Source organism: Staurois parvus, unplaced genomic scaffold (assembly GCF_062004578.1).
Source record: "Staurois parvus isolate SC_StPar_1 unplaced genomic scaffold, SC_StPar_1.0 ptg000207l, whole genome shotgun sequence".
Taxonomy (NCBI): domain Eukaryota; kingdom Metazoa; phylum Chordata; class Amphibia; order Anura; family Ranidae; genus Staurois; species Staurois parvus.
In genome coordinates this window covers 6228694-6246685 of record NW_028318003.1, presented here as the reverse complement: position 1 = coordinate 6246685, position 17992 = coordinate 6228694, and the positions used below count along the sequence as shown (strand labels likewise).

General features: G+C 39.2%; 1 protein-coding gene across 4 annotated transcripts in view; it reads right to left on the bottom strand.

Annotated features, from left to right (window-relative positions):
* Window positions 1-17992, bottom strand: part of MCAM (melanoma cell adhesion molecule) — a 140013-nt gene that overhangs the window by 17954 nt on the left and 104067 nt on the right. The window contains exons 9-14 of one of the 4 annotated variants that reach the window (XM_089678569.1): window positions 12565-12680; window positions 12284-12425; window positions 7719-7843; window positions 6722-6875; window positions 5310-5345; window positions 3327-3371 (exon numbers count right to left, since the gene is read on the bottom strand). In XM_089678569.1, coding sequence (XP_089534695.1) covers window positions 3327-3371; window positions 5310-5345; window positions 6722-6875; window positions 7719-7843; window positions 12284-12425; window positions 12565-12680 — 618 coding nt within the window. The remainder of the gene's footprint in view (window positions 1-3326; window positions 3372-5309; window positions 5346-6721; window positions 6876-7718; window positions 7844-12283; window positions 12426-12564; window positions 12681-17992) is intronic. The other 3 variants (XM_089678571.1, XM_089678570.1, XM_089678573.1) reach the window with 3 other exon arrangements.

Here is a 17992-nt window from a genome sequence, read left to right as displayed (position 1 = left end):
GAAAATGTGTCAGAAGTGATTCATGCTGATAACAGAGGAACTAAGCAGCAGACAGAAATGATACTTAGGGGGTTATTTACTAAAACTGCATTGTGCAAAATCTGGTGCAGCTCTGCAAAGAAAGCAATCAGCTTCCAGGTTTTATTGTCAAAGCTTAATTGAACAAGCTGTAGTTGTAGGTGCACCAGATTCTGAGTGCTCCAATTTTACTAAATCTCCCCCTCAGTGCTCTTAATTAAACCAAGTACACACTATAGAGGGATATGCTTTGTTCATATTTCATGTCTGAAGTTTACAACCTTTTTAAGTTTTTATTTAACATTAAATTTATTTGCAATTCAACTGCCAGTGTTTATTTGTTAGGAGTCTTCTTCAATAATGTGCTACTTAGTTAAAGTTTAATAGTTCTACAAATGTTTTTGTCATCAGCAATGTCAACATTACTATTTATTTTTTTTATCTCCCAAACTATTAATATATAGACTGAAAAAAACTGGGCCTTACAACAATCCCTGTGGTATACCAAAGCTAACCGCTGGCATATTTTAAATGTTTTGTTTATGACGAAACTTGGGCTTCAGTATGTTAACTATTCTTCAAACCTTACAATGGATAGAGAATAAAATCACACCCCCCCCCCCCTTTAAAATGATCACATTTTGTTGCTTTACAGTTTGAAATGAAGACAGACAGTTTTTGTTTTGTCCAGCTCTATTTAATCAGTGCAACTTATAACATCCAAAATAAATACAGAATCGCTGAGTTGGAAAAATAATCATTCCCTTGTGTCAGTATTTTGCTGAACCACCTTTTTCTTTAATTACACTCTTTAGTCTATTGGGATATGTCTCTACCAACTTTGCACATCTAGACTTTGCAATATTTGCCCACTCTTCTTTGCAGAACTGCAGAAGTCATTTCACAGATTTTCAATGGGATTTAAGTCTGGGCTCTTACTAGATTATGCAAGGGTATTTACCTTTCTCTCCTTCAACCACTGTGTGGTTAGATTTTCCTCAAGAATTTGACCATTGTGATAGACCCAACCGGGACAGGGGCTTTTGGAGGGAACTGAGGGCTAGCCTCTTGCCTACTGACCATGGCCCTGGCATCTGAGGGGGCTCTATTCTTTGTTCGGTGCCTGGGAGAACCTTTGAAGCAGTTTACATTGGATTCAAGTCCATGTCTCCCGAAAACACAGAGACTCTGAGAACTCGAGGACCAGGATACAGATTTGGGGTCTCTGTGTCCAAACTAGCATTGGCTGCTTCAACCCTCCCTCCTTCCTAGACTCAGAGACTCTAAGGAGATGTTGATATAATCAGCTCTAAACAACCTCATGCTGAGGAATCTTGCTCTAATCTGTTTATTAAGGTGTTATGTGTTTACTTCTCCCATTGGGTGCCTCCTAAGTGTGTATTCCCTTTGTTAATTGAGTTAATTGAGTCACCTATTGTTTGTCTGTTAGCAAGTCCTAATGGAGGTGCCTACATGAAAGGATTAGACTGATGTCAGCTTCACCTGTGGGATGTGTATCTCAATGTGTAATATTTGTTTGATTGTGGGGACTGCCCCTATTTCTGAAGTATATATAAACCTGTGTTCTAGTTCCAGTTTGGCATCTAACTTAGTCTCCTCTAGTCTTGGGTGCAAAGCCTGGCTATAATACCTTGGTCTTGTATCCCAGAGGCGAGGAAGCAGTTCTCTGAGGAATCACCCAATCTAGGTTACAGGCGTTCTGTCACAATGGTATTTTGCTTCATCTATCCTTCCTTTTTTCCTGACAAGTGCTCCCTTCCCTGCTGCAATGAAACTACCCATAACAGGACATTACCACCTCCATGCTTTACTGTAGGAATTGTTTTATGTGGATAGTGAGCTGTATTGGATTTCCGCCAGACATAACGCTTAGTGTTGTGGCCAAATCATTAAGTTTTAGTCTCATCTGACCACAACACCTTTTTCCATTTGGTCTCAGAATCTTCAAGGTGCGTTTTGGCAAAGCTTGGTCATGACTGCAAGTGGCCTTTCTTGAGGAGTGGCTTTTTTATTGCAGTCCCCCCATACAAGTCACATTTGTGGAGAATTTGTGATATTGTTGTCACATGTACACAATGACCACTCTTGGTAGCCTCTCTGATCGGTTTTCTACTGGCTCTTTCAACCAGTTTGGACTTCTTAATAATTGACTTCACTGTGCTTCTAGGTATTGATAAAGCTTTTCATTTTTTTTGTATCTATCTCCTGACTTGTACCTGTCCACAGAGATCTTTTGATTGTGCCTTGCCACCCATAGTTGATTGTCTGCTTCAGTTGCACTATCAGAGACTGAAATGCTCCAGGAAAGCTCTTTTCATGCTGAGCTAGTCAAAATGACCACAGCTGATCACAGTTGAAAGTCAAATGGCTTTGTGTACCATTGAGAAGGTGATTAGTACACCTGACTGAGTTTACGAGTTTACAAGTTTTAGGAGGGGGGTTGATCCTTTTTCCAACTCAGTGATTCTGTTTTTGATTTTTTTTTCTGACATGTTGGTGTTACAGCTTTCACTTGGTTGTTATAAGTTGCACTGAGTAAATACAGCTCAATAAAACAAAAACTGTGTCTGTCTTCATTTCAAGTTGCAAAGCAACAAAAATGTGATTATCTTAAAGGGGGGGTGAATCTTTTCTATATCCACTGTATATATGGCTATTAGGAGTTACAGTATAAAAGGGTATAGTAAAATCCAAATCCAAATATCATCTCAACATGCATCTCAACATGCATCTTAACATCTCAGCATTTCCAATATACAATATCCATAAACACTGAATTAATTCACAAACACTGATCACAACAGTTAGACACAACATGTCTTTAAAGTGGTTCTAAACTCTAAAGTTTTTTTTTTTCTACCATAATGCATTCTCTGCATTAAGGTAAAAATCCTTCCAGTACTAGTTTTCCCTCAACCCCCTCTCTAGCACTTACCTGAGTCATCTATTAATTCAAAGCTGTGCCTAGCTGCAGGTCTTCTCTCCCTTCTCACAGGTTTTGCTGAAAGCAGTGAAAGCCATTGGCTACTGCTGCTGTCAATCAAATCCTGCAAGGAGGGAGTGAGAGGCGGGCTGTGCTGTGTGTGTCTATGTGGCTTGATATGGGGGCACACATAGGAGCGAAGAGTGCCAGTGGGGGACCCCAGAAGAGGAGGTAAGTGGCTACTCTGTTCAATACCATTGCACAAAGCAGGTAAGTATAAACTTTTTTGGTATTTTAATAAAAAAATAGGTTTAAATTCACTGTATTAAACCCATGTTAATTTTCTCCTAAAATGGTACAATACCTGCTGTACTCCAGTCTCCTTGGTCTGTCCATGTTGAAAGAAACTCTAAAAAAATTAGATATGGTGGTTTATCAATTAACACTCATTAGACACAATTTTGGTTTGTCCTAAATTATGAGAAACCTATTTGGTTTCAGTGTCAGTTTCCTTTCCTATTCTCCAAAAGAAAGGAAGATATTATGAAACAGTGAATGTGACATTCATCAAACATTCACTGCAAGTACTGTATATCTTCATGGTGCATGGTTCAAATTAGTGTAATTGATTTATCTGCAGTGAAAGTTTTGTGAATGTCATATTCACTGCTTAATAAACATGCCCCTAAGTCTTTTTGAGTCTTGCTTCTATAGTTTTGTTATAGTTTTTTTAGTCCCCCTCCCTAACACTTTATTAACCAGTTCGGGAACTACAGCACACAGTGCATGCCCTAAAAAGTTCAGCAAAGGGCCTTGGATGTACACCATATGCCCTGCTCCTTTTTCTGCTAACTGCTCCCCAGCCTCTATTACCGGCAACTATTGTTTTATTATGCCTTTTTGACTTTAGATTGCAGAGAAATTAAAATAATTTTTCAGGAAAAAAAGTTTGTTTGTCCCAAAAACAAAACATATGTAGTATGTATTAATTCATTAACTTTTGTACTGACAAAGTTAATGTCAAAGTTATCAATAGGACTATAAAAATTTAAACATTTCTCTGGTCGATAAGGAATTTACAGGTATGAGAGCTGAACTGGCAAAAAGCAACCAAATAGGAGAGTGAGGGCCAGAGAATGATTTCATCAATATATCAATCAGTACTGTAGAGAATAATACAATGGCTGCAAAGAGGGAGTTCAGTTCTGCATTCTTACATATTATACTTCACATATAAAGAACACATCCACTGTAGGACTGGGAAAATAAAAATTTCTCTGAAGGTATTTTGAAACTTTTTTTTATTAATTAGTGGGATAGGTGGACAGTATATTATATTTAGAATTTTTAAGGTATCACTCAGTCCAATAGATGCCATAGTTAGACCCAGTGCTCTCAGCAATCAGCAGTAAGTAACAAACCTGATGTGACAAACCCCCTCCCCTTCTCTGCAATACAAGTCAATGTGAGGAAGCTTGTGCTAGGGTGTGTAGCTATTAGGCTGGCCATACATTCGATGTGGATGCAGGAATCCTCCCCGATGTGTCAGTGTATTCTGGCAGCAGGTTTCCCCAGCTATCAGAATACATTGATCAGCACTGCAGCCGATTGGCTGTAGCGTTGATTGAGTGAAAATATACCAACAAGTCCATTCATGAAAAGTCGATTGAAAGATTGAGTTCTCTTGAACGGGAATAGCCATACATGGATTGAAATTCAGCCAATCCCTGCTGAACTGGATGAATTTCTATCCATGTATGGCCAGCTTCATTACTCAGCTATGCCAGCATAAAGCAGTAGAAGAGAAGAACAAGAAGCAAGCACTGACTAGCAAAAAGCAGTCATAAAACATAGCATGCAAAAATCAATAACAAATCATGACATTCAAAAATCAGTCACAAATCATAGCATGCAGGAATACAAGAAAATATGGAGATGAAAATACTTGGGCGTTAATGGCATTGCGGTGTACAACGTACATGTAAAGCACCTGTCAAAACCCTTTTCTATTTCACTGGGAGTAGCAACTTACCAGGCTCTGGACAAAATGCACATTTTCCCACCCCCATTCCTCCTCGAGCTATACAGAATATACTGCTACAAGATGAGGTTCAGCTAGACATTCTTAGATTCAGATATCATCTATATTGATCTATGATGGTTCAAATGTGTTAGAAACAGTACAGCTAAGTTGTAACGTGCAGATCTTGTTCAAGATACTGCTTTATGTATGTCAGAAAATATGACTCAGCTATGTGCGGTCAAATCATTCTGAATACCTTTCATCACATTGCTCTATTTATATTTCACTATACTATACATAGGTCCCTTACTGCCCAATACATACCTAAGCTGGTGACTGAAAAAGATGTTGGCATGGATTCTGTTCAAAGAATACAATTGAATTTAGTTAGATATGTAGCTTTCACTTTCTATGTGCACACCTTTATTTTAGTTTATATACACTACTATATCAATATATATAATATAGTTTTTTCTGCATAATTTTCCAACTTGAATAAAGGCAGCAAAATAAAAAAATTTCTTCTAGTAGTGTGAGTAAGGTTGCTTTTACACTGATGTATTTTTGCTGTGCTAATAACACAAAAAAAACCACAATCCCCATAAATCTTATGGGACTCCTCGCTGCACTGTGGATGTGGTGCTCTTTGAAAAGACATGCATGCAGCGTCTTTAGTGTGGTTTTCAAAACCGCACTAAAAACACAGCTCCCCATTGAAATGAATGGAAAACCCAGCAAAAATGCATCAAAAACGCACTACATTTGTGTTTTTTGTGCTTTTTTGAGTTACGTGTCTATTTTTCAAAGGTGCTGGCAACTACAGTAGATGCACCAGAAACACACCTGAATTGCATAAAAATGCATACTGTTTTTACTGTGTTTTTTCAAGGGAGCAGCGTGAACGTACCCTAAAGTTTAGAAGCGCTGTCTGGATTTCTTTACTTTCTGGATCCTCAACAGGAAGATTTACTCTCACTTCCTATCCATGTAACTGACAGAACAGAAATAGAAGATAAATCTCTTCTATGGGGTTAAAAACAGCGTTTCAATTTCAGGAAAGAATTTTTCCATGGGAAACAGACAGCAATTAAAACCTAACTGAAATTTTAACCCTTTCCTACTATAACCAAGAGAGAGAAATATGGTTAGTACTACTGGGACCCACCACCTTGGAAAAGGACAGGTGCTCTGTCTAGCACTGGCTGCTACAACATGTTGCATTCTGATTTCCAGTATGTACATAAGGAGAAGAAAAAGGGGACTATAAGGCAAAGGGGTATTGAAAACCATCACTATGCCTAAAATACAAATGTGTCATTCCACATTAGAATTCTAGTTCAGTTTTATAATTTTTGGTACCTACAGTGGTACAGTATATGCAGTTGCTTTCTCTGATGCAAGCCATGGTCATCACAAAGGAGGATGAAATTCAACCTGCTGGATTTTTTTATTTATTATACATTAGTAAGAAATAAATATTGAAAAACTTCATAAAGGACCTGGAGCTTGGCTATGGAGATCTCAATGCTGGTGTTTCTGAGATATTAAAACTAAATAGACAAATAATCCCAACTACATCTATCTATAACTGACCAGTTGTGGACGGTTTGGCGTATTAAACACTCTTAGCTAACAAACATGCCATACAAATTGGTCACACACGTTTTTCTCAGATGGCAAATGTAATATTACATGCATACATACACATACATGCAAGTAAACATACAGGGACTCACTTTCCAGTAGCTGGATATATGCAGTGCTGTTGTTGAACTGATTGAAGGCCATGCATTTGAGACTTTGATTCAAGAAATCTTTGTGGATCATCAAGGTGAGTTCACTTGTTACTTCATAATCTTTGATGTTGTAAATGACAGCTTGAGATGTTATCTGTCAAAACACACAGCATGAAATCACTGAGAAACACTAAAAGAGCATTATTAGAATAGCTGCACACAGACAATACAGCATGCCAAATAATGTTATTAAAGGAAATGTCATAATGTGAATTAATGGAAAATTCTTTGACTAAATCAGAATTTGTCGTACATATTAATAGAGAGCATGTTTGCTTTATCCCTTTTGTGACCAAAGTTCAGTGACGTCTGGATGCTCAGGTGAAACTTAGCAGGATGCAGTATGCATTCTTGAACCTGGCTGCAAGAACGGGTTCACACTGGTGTGGTGCAGTTTGGTCGCAGCATGGGTGTATTTGTGTTTTTTGTGCCTTTTACTTACAGTTTTAGCTCCGGTATCATAGACTTCTAAAGGACACACTTTTGGTGCATTTACTGAAAGCAAACCAAAAGTCCTGCATGCTGCATCTTTAGCGCACTTTCAGAAAATGTGTAAAAAACAAGTGGCACTTTCATAAAATGCATCAAAATCACTAAAAAGAGCAAAAGATGCAAAACTGTCACAAAATTTTTCTTTCTTAGATTCTGTATATGTAAAGTTGTAATGAAGTGGAAAATTAGGCAAACAACTAAATACAGTTGAAATACTTATTTGTATATTGGACCAGTCATTCTTGGGACACAAATACTCCTGCTAGGGAAGATCACTCTCCTACTGGATTTACCATTATTGCTTCCTAAGTAAGCTTCCAGCCTATTGGACAGAGGTGATAGTCCTGATGCACTGTTCATTGAGCAGGCTGGTGGTAAGCCCATCATGGTGAATAGATCTGATAGCCTGGAACCTTGCTTTAAAAATAGAGGAAAGCTCAATTACCTCTGTGTCATTGATATACCAAATGATTTGCGGTCGTGGATAACCAGATACTGTACAATTTGTAGTCACGGTTTCACCATCTTGTACCTCTATAACTGGTGAAGTCACAGATGCTTGAGGACTTCCTGCAATGAATATGAAAAACAGGATGCATGACCTAGGAATTCCAAAGTTACATAGCTGGTAAGGTTGAATAAAGACACCAGTCCATCCAGATCAACCTGTGGGTGTGTGTTCAAGTTCTCCTTATACCAGGGCAGCAATTTTGAGTGTTAGGTCTATTTGTAAACCATATGACTAAAAGATGAAATAAGCAGCAATTAGCAAGAAAGTCCATATCATGCCCTGAGTAACACATGCAGGGACTGATATGTTCATCATATGAGTACAACTAATCTCTTAGATACTCAATATCTGATCATTGCTGGCAAGCTACTGATAGCAGGCTAAAGCATAAGTTATGTATGCTGTTTACAAGGGGAAAACTAGCATACTAATGAGCTGGGAGAATTGCCTCATGTTTGGATTAACTGATTCCTTCAGAGTTCTACAAAAAAAATTGCAGCAAGAAATAAAACATCAAGTGCAAAGCGTGTTGCCCATAGAAACCTTTCAGATGCCATCTTGCACTGGTTTGACCCCAACAGTGGATTCTGGTAGTTGCTGTTATTTATGGCACTTTGGATGTAGAGCTTTGCTTCTGGATATTTTTATGAAAGGAATACTGTCACTTGCCCATTCAGAGTCTCCTGTTAGCACAACCCCCAGAAAGGTACAGATCTTCCCTGTCACCTCCCCACTAATCTATACCAGACGAGGGTGCATGTCCTTACACACCACCTGGCCAATTGATGAATCTAAAATATAACCTTTATTCATATATATATAAAATATGTATGCTAAACTGTAGTTAATTTAAGACCTATTGGAGAGGAATATACTGCACATAGTAATATAACTGGATGCAAAAAACACAGAGTCCCTAATCGCACACAAAAGGGAAGAAGGTAAATTCTTCATTTAACCACATGCCGCCCAGCCACTGTATAAATACGGCGGCAGGCTGGCACGGGCAGGCAAAACCATGTTTTAAAACGTGTGTTTTATAAACAGGTAGGGGGCGCGCGCGAGGCGCGCCGCCGCCCTACCTGTCCCGCCAATCACAGCCGCGGATGTCAGTCGCCGGGTCACAGCGGCAATCAGTGACAGAGAGCACAGCTGCAGTAGCTGTGCTTTGTGTCACTTCCCTGACAGCTCGAGGACAAGCTGATCGGGACAGAAGAGTTTCTCTCTCACCCCCGCCCCCTAGTAAAACACTCCCCCTCACACAGGTAACCCTTTCCTGAAAAATAAAGTTAACCCCTTCCTCTCCAGTGCCCTTAGTACAGTGTCAGTGTTTTTTTTTTTGCACTGATCACTGTATTGGTGTCACTGGGGATGTCAGTGACCCCAAGTCAGTACCCCCCAATGTCAGAATGTCCGCCGCAGTCCCGCCATAAGTCGCTGATCGCCGCCATAAGTCGCTGATCGCCGCTATTATTAGTACAAAAAAAACCTAAAAATCCCAGTATCTTTCCCGCCATTTGTAAATGCTATAAGTTTCACGTAAACCAATTAATTTCTCTGGAGGACATTGACGGCGCCTGGCGGGTGCTGTGTTGCTTTAAGGACGCTTTATGGTGCGCCAGAAAGCGCCTCATCCACCAGCGGGAGAGGATGTCCATTGAGGACTGCCGCAGACTGATCCTCAGTCTGCTCAGAGACTATTCCTTGATGGACTTTAAGGAGGAAGAGGACGTCTGAAGATTTCCCCCTTCCCCCTACTCCCCCTTGCGTGTCTTTGTCTTTTCAATAAAGCTTCGGGCCTGTGTTTCCCCCTTTCTTCCCTTCCCCCCCCCACACACCCGATGCCTATTGTAAATTGTGATTCTCGGTTTTTCGCTTTTTCGCTTTCGTTTATTGCATGACTTAGTACTGTGTATCAGGATGCTATGGTTTTTGGGGTAAGCGGCGTCATGCATGACGTGGTGGTCTGGGGATTCATCCTCTGCACATCACGTCAGGCATCATACCGCTGAGCGAATGTATTTATTTCTGAATGTATTTATTGTATGCTTGGAACTGTATTGCTATGTGGTGCGCTGCGTCGCAGTACAGGGTGAGATGTACCCCGATTACACGTATCATGTTGTTTTTGATGCTTCTGCAATAAAAGTATCTTTTCAATCAAAAAAAAAATTAATTTACACGTAATGGGTTTTTTTTTAGCAAAAACATGTCGCAGAATGCATTTTGGCAGAAATTTATGACTAAACTTGATTTTTACATTTTTTTTTACTGGACATGTTTTACAGCAAAGAGTCCAAAATATTGTTTTTTTTCCTCAAAATTGTCAGCCTTTTTTCCCCCACAAAAAAGGATGTAAATTTCATTTATCTACTATATTGCATGACCGCGCAATTGTCCGTTAAACTAGCGCAGCACTGTATGGAAAAAAAATGGCATAAATTGCAGTATCTATACCAGTTTGTAGACGCTATAATTTTCACACAAAGCAATCAATATACACTTATTGGGATTATTTTTACCAAAAACATGGAGCAGAATACATTTTGGCCTAAATTTATAACAAACTTTGAGTTTACTATATATTTTTTATAGCTGAAAGTAAAAAATATTGTTTTCTTCAAAATTTTTGGCCTTTTTTTGTTTATAGCGTGAAAAATAAAAAGCGCACAGGTGATCAAATACCACCAAAAGAAAGCTCTATTTGTGTGAAAAAAAGGACGTAAATTTCGTTTGGGTGCAGCATTGCATGACCACGCAATTATCAGTTGAATTAGTGCAGCGCCGAGTAGCAAAAAGAGGCCTGGTCATTAAGGGGGGTAAATCCTCTGGAGGTCAAGTGGTTAAACCAAAAGGTGCCCTTGAGCCTAAATGAAAGATCCATTTTGCTTCGAGTTTAAAAGGCATATATTTGCATTCCTCAAGATAGTGAGGCATTTTTGACGGCATATGGTGATATATTGGGCTTGTCCATTACAGGCTGACATTAAGGCCCCTGGATGAGTGTATCTGTAGTAAGACAGATTATACTATCTAATTAGTCCTGTACATGGGGTAACTATCTCTTTAGTAGAGAATATACATTTCATCTGATAGGATTGTGATCAAACTACAGTACCTCTTTTCTGCCATAATCTCATCTAAAACAGTATGGTATCTGATCTGGTTTGGTGTTGTTAACCATTTGGATGTCAAGTAAACAATTATAATTGTATCCAGTTATATTATTATGCGCAGTATATTCCACTCCAATAGGTCTTACAATAACTACAGTGTAGCATACATATTTTATATATATATGAATGAAGGTTATATTTTAGATTCATCTATTGGCCAGGTGGTGCATAGGGACACGCACCCTCGTCCGGTATAGATTTGTGATTTGCCAAAGATGATGATTTACAATTAAGGCTTAGTTTAATAGTTGATTCACCTCCCCACTAAGCATTAGTGTTGGTGGTGTTAAAGCATACCCAGGATGATGGTGTCACTGCCCCGTTATGTGACAGTGTTCAGGCCTTGTGGTCACATATTCACCAATAGCTTACTGCCCATCTGAAGAAGCAGGGAGATGGTGAGGGGGGAGCTAGGAAGGGTGAGTAAAACTTGCTTAGGGAATAGGCTTTTAGGAGGCACTCTCACTTTTACTCTTCATTCTTGTATAGTGTCAACTGATAAAAGCATAGGGCATGCAGTATTTTCATTACTATATGTCAGGAGTCTCCAAACTTTCTAAACAAAGGGCCAGTTACTGTCCTTTAGACTTAAGAGGGGCCCGACTGTGGGCATTAGGAGTAGAAAAGGTCCCGAATTTAGCGGGAATAAAAAAAGCCTCATCTTTGGTGTTATTGGGAGGAAAAGCTCACCATTGTTGGTGTCATTCGGCCTCATTGTTGGTGTTATTGGGAGGAATTGTACACCATCTTTGGTGTCATTGGGAGTATTTCTGCCCCTTAATTGGTGTCAGTGGGGGGGGGGGGATTATGTCTCATTGTTGGTATCAGTGGATGAAAATAATGCCCCAAGGGCCAGATAAAGGCAAGCAAAGGGCCGCATCTGGCCCCCGGGCCGCAGTATGGAGACCACTGCTATATATAATCAGCTCATTTGATTTTTTTTTTATTTACTAATGGGTTTGATACATGGATCTGTATGTTATACTACCGGTTGATTTTTGTGGAATTATTTTATTATTGTACAAGCCAATTCACACACATATCACATGGGTTTATATTTCTACAATCACTGCTGGTATTGCCTACTGTAAAGGCTAGAAAAAGGAGACATTCCACATGGAAATAAAGTAATAACTTTGTAGGCTTTTTATATTTAAATGACTTATTTCATATGAAAAAAATAACAATTCTGCATCACTGTGATATTTATTTTGTAAACTGAATGCTTTGATGCTAAACATTATCAAGAGATAAAGTAATAAATGCATATAAAATAGCTACAAACAAATCTATTTATCTACCATGAATAGTGACTTCAGTTACCTTGCACAGTGATACTTATGTCTTTACTTGTAGTCAGCCCTGGTATATTAGGAAGGTCAGCCACACAAGTATAAAGTCCTGTAGCACTGTAATCTACAAAATCCAGGTTCAACACAGGCCCGTTTGCAATGGTTTTTCCATCCTAGTAGACATGAAAAATACATTTTCAGTTCAAAGATTTGTTGCCTTGACATGCACATTAGCCTGGTCAATAGCAGTAGAAGACTGGTTAATGGAACACTGTACGCTACTGATGGCTTTTAAGCTAGATATTCACTAACTTGTTTCCAGTGGATTGCAGTTTGATTGGATGCATTCACTTGACAGGAAACCATCAATTTACTTTGAAGATCAACAGTAACAGGGGACTCAAGGGACAGCACAGGAGGATCCAGGACTAGAAAAAAAAAACAGAGATTTTATTGTATTGTAAATGTTTGAAGACCTGAAGATAAATGCACAGTTTAAAGTAACAGTGAGAACATCAAACAGAGTGCTTAAGCATTGTACTTTTGAAAGCCTTTTTTTGCCAAATAGTATTTCAATTTGTTTACAAATATTAGGATGTTTGTACTCACCATAAAATCCTTCTCTTGAAGTCCATTGAGGGACACAGGAAGTCATTTACCCAATCCTCCTGTAGGTGAAAATATAACCTGAAGATGAACGACTTCCTGTGTCTCTGAATGAGCAAAAATGAAACGCATTTTCAAAAAAAGTAACATCTTTAAGCAGGGACCAATTTTATGCTCTTACAGTTAGTTTTCTAAAGCTGAACTCCAGGAATTCAGCGTCTTTTAAATATGTGCTGGCTTGCTTTGCCACTTTGTGGACCTATCTCTTTTATCTACAACTGACAGTTTTATTGAGTGCAGGGAGTACAGCTATAACTATACTCCCAGCACTCCGACAGGTGAGATGCTGGTTTCTCACACAGCAGCAACTCTGTCTGCTCCTCCCCTCCGCTGTATATTCACATAAGGCTTTGTATTTTGTAAATGGTTTCACATAATACAAGGAACTCTGTGACTGGGCAGGAGGAGTGGAGGGGCGGGCAGAGCAGCTGCATATGAATCTCCAGCTGCAGTAGTTGAACCAGAAGGTCCAGCACCGGAGCAAAAGAAGTTTTGTATTTATTATTGTGATGTAGTTTATGTATCATCAACAAGATGACGGTGGTCCGATTAAACATATTTTTCACCACAAGATAATACATAATTATGAATTGTTTTTAACCTGTATTGAAGTATATTTATTTTCTTTTTAATATTTAGATTTTTTCATTTTTATAGTCCTGTTTAATGAGGGGGAAGTAGAATGCCTTTTGATTCCCTGTAGTTTTCGTTTTTTGGGACGCTGGAGGCTACAGTGGTTTTTGGTTTTGGTTTGACCAGGGGCAGACTGACCATTTGGAAACTCGGGCACTGCCCGAGGGCCTAGGGTCAGTAGGGGGCCCCATGAGATTCCCCTGGTACCTTTTTCATAGGCTTTTTTGAGTTTGGGCAAGGACACAGGGGCCCCATGATCCCCTATTGCCCGGGGGCCCCATGAGTTGTCAGTACGCCCCTGGGTTTGACATGTCAGTTCTGGTGTTTGAAGCGCCGACGCTGCTGAGCGAAGCCGCTCTTCCGGTCTGCAAGTATATATAGCATGATGAGACACGCTGACCATACCCCTAACAATGTCACCATATGACAAAACACTTAGGAAGGAGCTACAGAACGTCTGACTTCATCAGGCTAGGACGCTGGGACCAGGGCCATCTTGTTGGTGATCTGTTTGTGTTTACTTGCGGTACATATTTTATTTAAAATAAAATTGAATTGTTTTTAATAAATGCTTGCACTTTTAAAATACTGCACCATGAGGCTGTCTTTGCCTTCTATGTGAGTGACATATATGGATGCTGGACACTTTTTGGATCATTGATGAAGAGTGAATACCAGGATCGCAAGTAAGCAGTCCAGATGAACTTGTGAGATTTGTATTCGGTGGAAGCTGTATAATCCTGGATGTATTCATAAGGGCTATTTGACCACTCTATATATTGAGGGTCAACAGACCTCCGGTAAAAGGCTCAGTGTACTCACATGTGATGGTGTGTACAGCTTACATTCACATTTGTCTTTCTGGGCACATTTGAGGTATTTATTACTTCTCCTTGGACTCAGTGCAGGGACTTTTAAGGGTTCATGTACACTGCAGCTGCTAAACTGACGTTCAGGAGCTGTTCAGCATTTTTTTCCACAGCCCCAGAACTCTCCCTAATGTTTTCCTGTGTGTCCATGTACACATAGTCGTTTACAGTCGTATTTTTGAACGCACCAAACTTGCGTTCAGGAGTAGATTTTACTGGCGTGTCAAATGCCAAATGCTTGTAAATGTGTGTAAACGCTTGTAAATGCGGTTAACCGCGTTTATAAGCATTTGCGTTTAGAAGCGTTTTTTATCTGTTCCGTATCCAGATGCTGTCCAGAGCCTTTTTTCATCATCAGAAATGCATGCAAAGCATTTTCTATGTATTCAGATGGACCTAGTACACCAGCGCAGTCAGTTCAAGATTTCATATGAAGGAAAAATGGTAGAACGTGCTGCATTATGCTCATGATGGGATCCATAGTGAATACAACCAGAAAAGACAGGTAAGCTCAGCACATACTGATCTCTCTGTTTCTGCTCTCTCTATTTCTCTCAAAATGTCTGAAATAGTTAATTATTTATTATTTTTCAGTGCATTCTGGGCATTTGGGAGGGTCTCCTTAGGTTATCTTTTAAAAACGCTTCTAAATGCAAATGTGCATACATGCGGCTAAACGCGCATAAACGAGGTATGCAAACGTGGCTAAACTGACATTTTTTAACGTACGTTTTCCAGCAGTCAGTTTCCATCATTCAGAAGAGTTTTCCAAATGCCCCGTGTACATGAGCCCTAATACTTAAAAGTGTTCTTTTATTTTATTATCATTGTTTAAATGCTACAGTTTATTGTATGTCGGTTATTGGAAATAGTTTGTCAACAAATTGTGTAAGCTGCTACTTTGTACTAATATCAAGGCTATGGTGAATTTTCAACAATTCTTTGTATAGCGATAGATATGCTCCCAGCGCTCAGTAAAAATGTAAAGTGTAAATTAAAGAGATAGGTCCACAAGGTGGCATACACCTCTTTAGACCTAGCCTATGGTAAACCAATATAATTTAGAAAGTGGCTGAAATCCTTGAGTTCCGCTTTAAGGTTTTTTCAGCTCTAGCTCATCCAAGTTCCCCAAATTTGTGACTTTATAGCTACAAATATGGTTTTGAGTTAGTGGTTCCTCTTCTACTACCTAACATTTCAGCAGCCAGTAAAAGCACGTATCTCCATTGCTGTCTTTCCATATTTGAGCAGTCTGTATAATCACTTCTAGGCTGATCTGCAATTCAAGCTGATCAGCAAGGAATGAATGCATTATTATATGAAGAAGGATTGCAGGTAACATTAAAATACTTTAAAGAATATATATTTAACTCCTAAAAGACTAGGTTCAGCTTTTAAAAAAAAATAAATGCACAAGTAAGCAGTTACTTGAGAGTAGGAAAATGGACTACAAGAGTGCGCACCAGCGCCTCATAGTTTATTGAGAACTACAAGTCATCAGCTGCAATGGATGGTGGTATTTGTAGTCTATTCATTCACAGGAAAGTGTTTACAAATTGTGACAGTGGGTGCAAGGAGAGGATCCCCCACCCACTGTCAACGGGAGGGGAGAAGGTGCAGCTGGAACATGTTAAATGTTCCACCCTAAAAACGGGTGGAACACGTAATATGCTCCAAAGGTAAAATTATCCTTAAAATTTAGTTCTTAAAAAAAATAAAATTAAAACTGTCTTCTGTTATGGTTAGGCAATATGTATCACCAGTTGGTACTATAAACGTGGGTTATAAATTATTTATTTGCCTTCTTCTTTTCTATTCATAATTGTGAGTCTTTAGAGGCTGTTTTTCAGCCAGCATTTCATATTTTCAGAACAGATTTCAAGCAATCATGTACTCTACGGTTTACCATGACAGAAAGAGAAGAAATATATATATATATATATATATATATATATATATATATATATACACACACTCACACAGTTGTGTTCAAAATAATAGCAGTGTGTTGAAAAAAGTGAATAAAGCTCAGAATCCTTCTAATAGCTTTTATTTCCATACACACAAATGCATTGGGAACACTACACATTCTATTCCAAATCAAAACATGAAGAAAAATGTATCAAATTTGTGTTGTTCCTCTAAAAAAGTTGAAGAAAAGTGAATATTAGACTGTTCAAAAAAATAGCAGTGTTTATTGTATTCTTCTTTACAAACTCAAACATTCACTATATAAACTGAAAAATGTTTGAAGATTTTGCTTTCCTTTGAATCACTTAATTAATATTTAGTTGTATAAGCACTGTTTCTGAGAACTGCTGTACATCTGTGTTGCATGGAGTCAACCAACTTCTGGCACCTGTGAACAGGTATTCCAGCCCAGGATGATTGGACTACATTCCACAGTTCTTCTCTATTTCTTGGATTTTCCTCAGAAACTGCATTTTTGATGTCACCCCACAAGTTTTCTATTGGATTAAGATCCGGGGATTGGGCTGGCCACTCCATAACGTCAATCTTGTTGGTCTGGAACCAAGATGTTGCACGTTTACTGGTGTGTTTGGGGCCATTGTCTTGTTGGAACACCCATTTCAAGAGCATTTCCTCTTCAGCATAAGGCAGCATGACCTCTTCAAGTATTCTGATGTATTCAAACTGATCCATGATCCCTGGTATGCGATAAATAGACCCAACACCGTAGTATGAGAAACATCCCCATATCATGATGCTTGCGCAACCATGCTTCACTGTCTTCACAGTGTACTGTGGCTTGAATTCAGTGTTTGGGGGTCGTCTGACAAACTGTCTCCGGCCACTAGACCCAAAAAGAACAATCTTACTTTCATCAGTCCACAAAATGTTGCGCCATTTCTCTTTAGGCCAGTCAATGTGCTCTTTGGCAAATTCTAACCTCTTCAGCACATGTCTTTTCAACAGTGGGACTTTGCGGGGGCTTCTTGCAGATAGCTTGGCTTCACATAGGCGTCTTCTAATTGTAACAGTACTCACAGGTAACTTTAGACCTTCTTTGATCTTCCTGGAGCTGATTGTTGGCTGAGTCCTTGCCATTTTGGCTATTCTTCTATCCATTTGAATGGTAGTTTTTTGGTTTCTTCCACGTCTTTCAGGTTTTGGTTGCCATTTTAAAGCATTTGCGATCATTTTAGCTGAGCAGCCTATCATTTTCTGCACTTCTTTATATGTTTTTCGCTCTCCAATCAACTTTTTAATCAAGGTACGCTGTTCTTCTGAACAATGTCCTCAAAATTTCAGAGAGAAATGCACTGTAACCAGCATGTACAACATGTACAGGACCATAATAAAGTATGCATGAAATGAAAATACATTTCCTTTGTGCTTGTTGTAGGGACTAGGTTAATGCAGTGGTTCTCCACTGTTGGGCCGTGGCCTCCTTTCTCCTGGACCTCTGGCCAGCTACAGATCCCCTAACCTCCCAGAGTGCTTCTGAACTCCCATAGTGCCACCAACCTCTCATAGTTGCCCACAGTGTCCTTCAACCTCCCACAGTACCCTCTAGCTTACTGCAGAGCCTCCAGCCCCACATGTTGGCC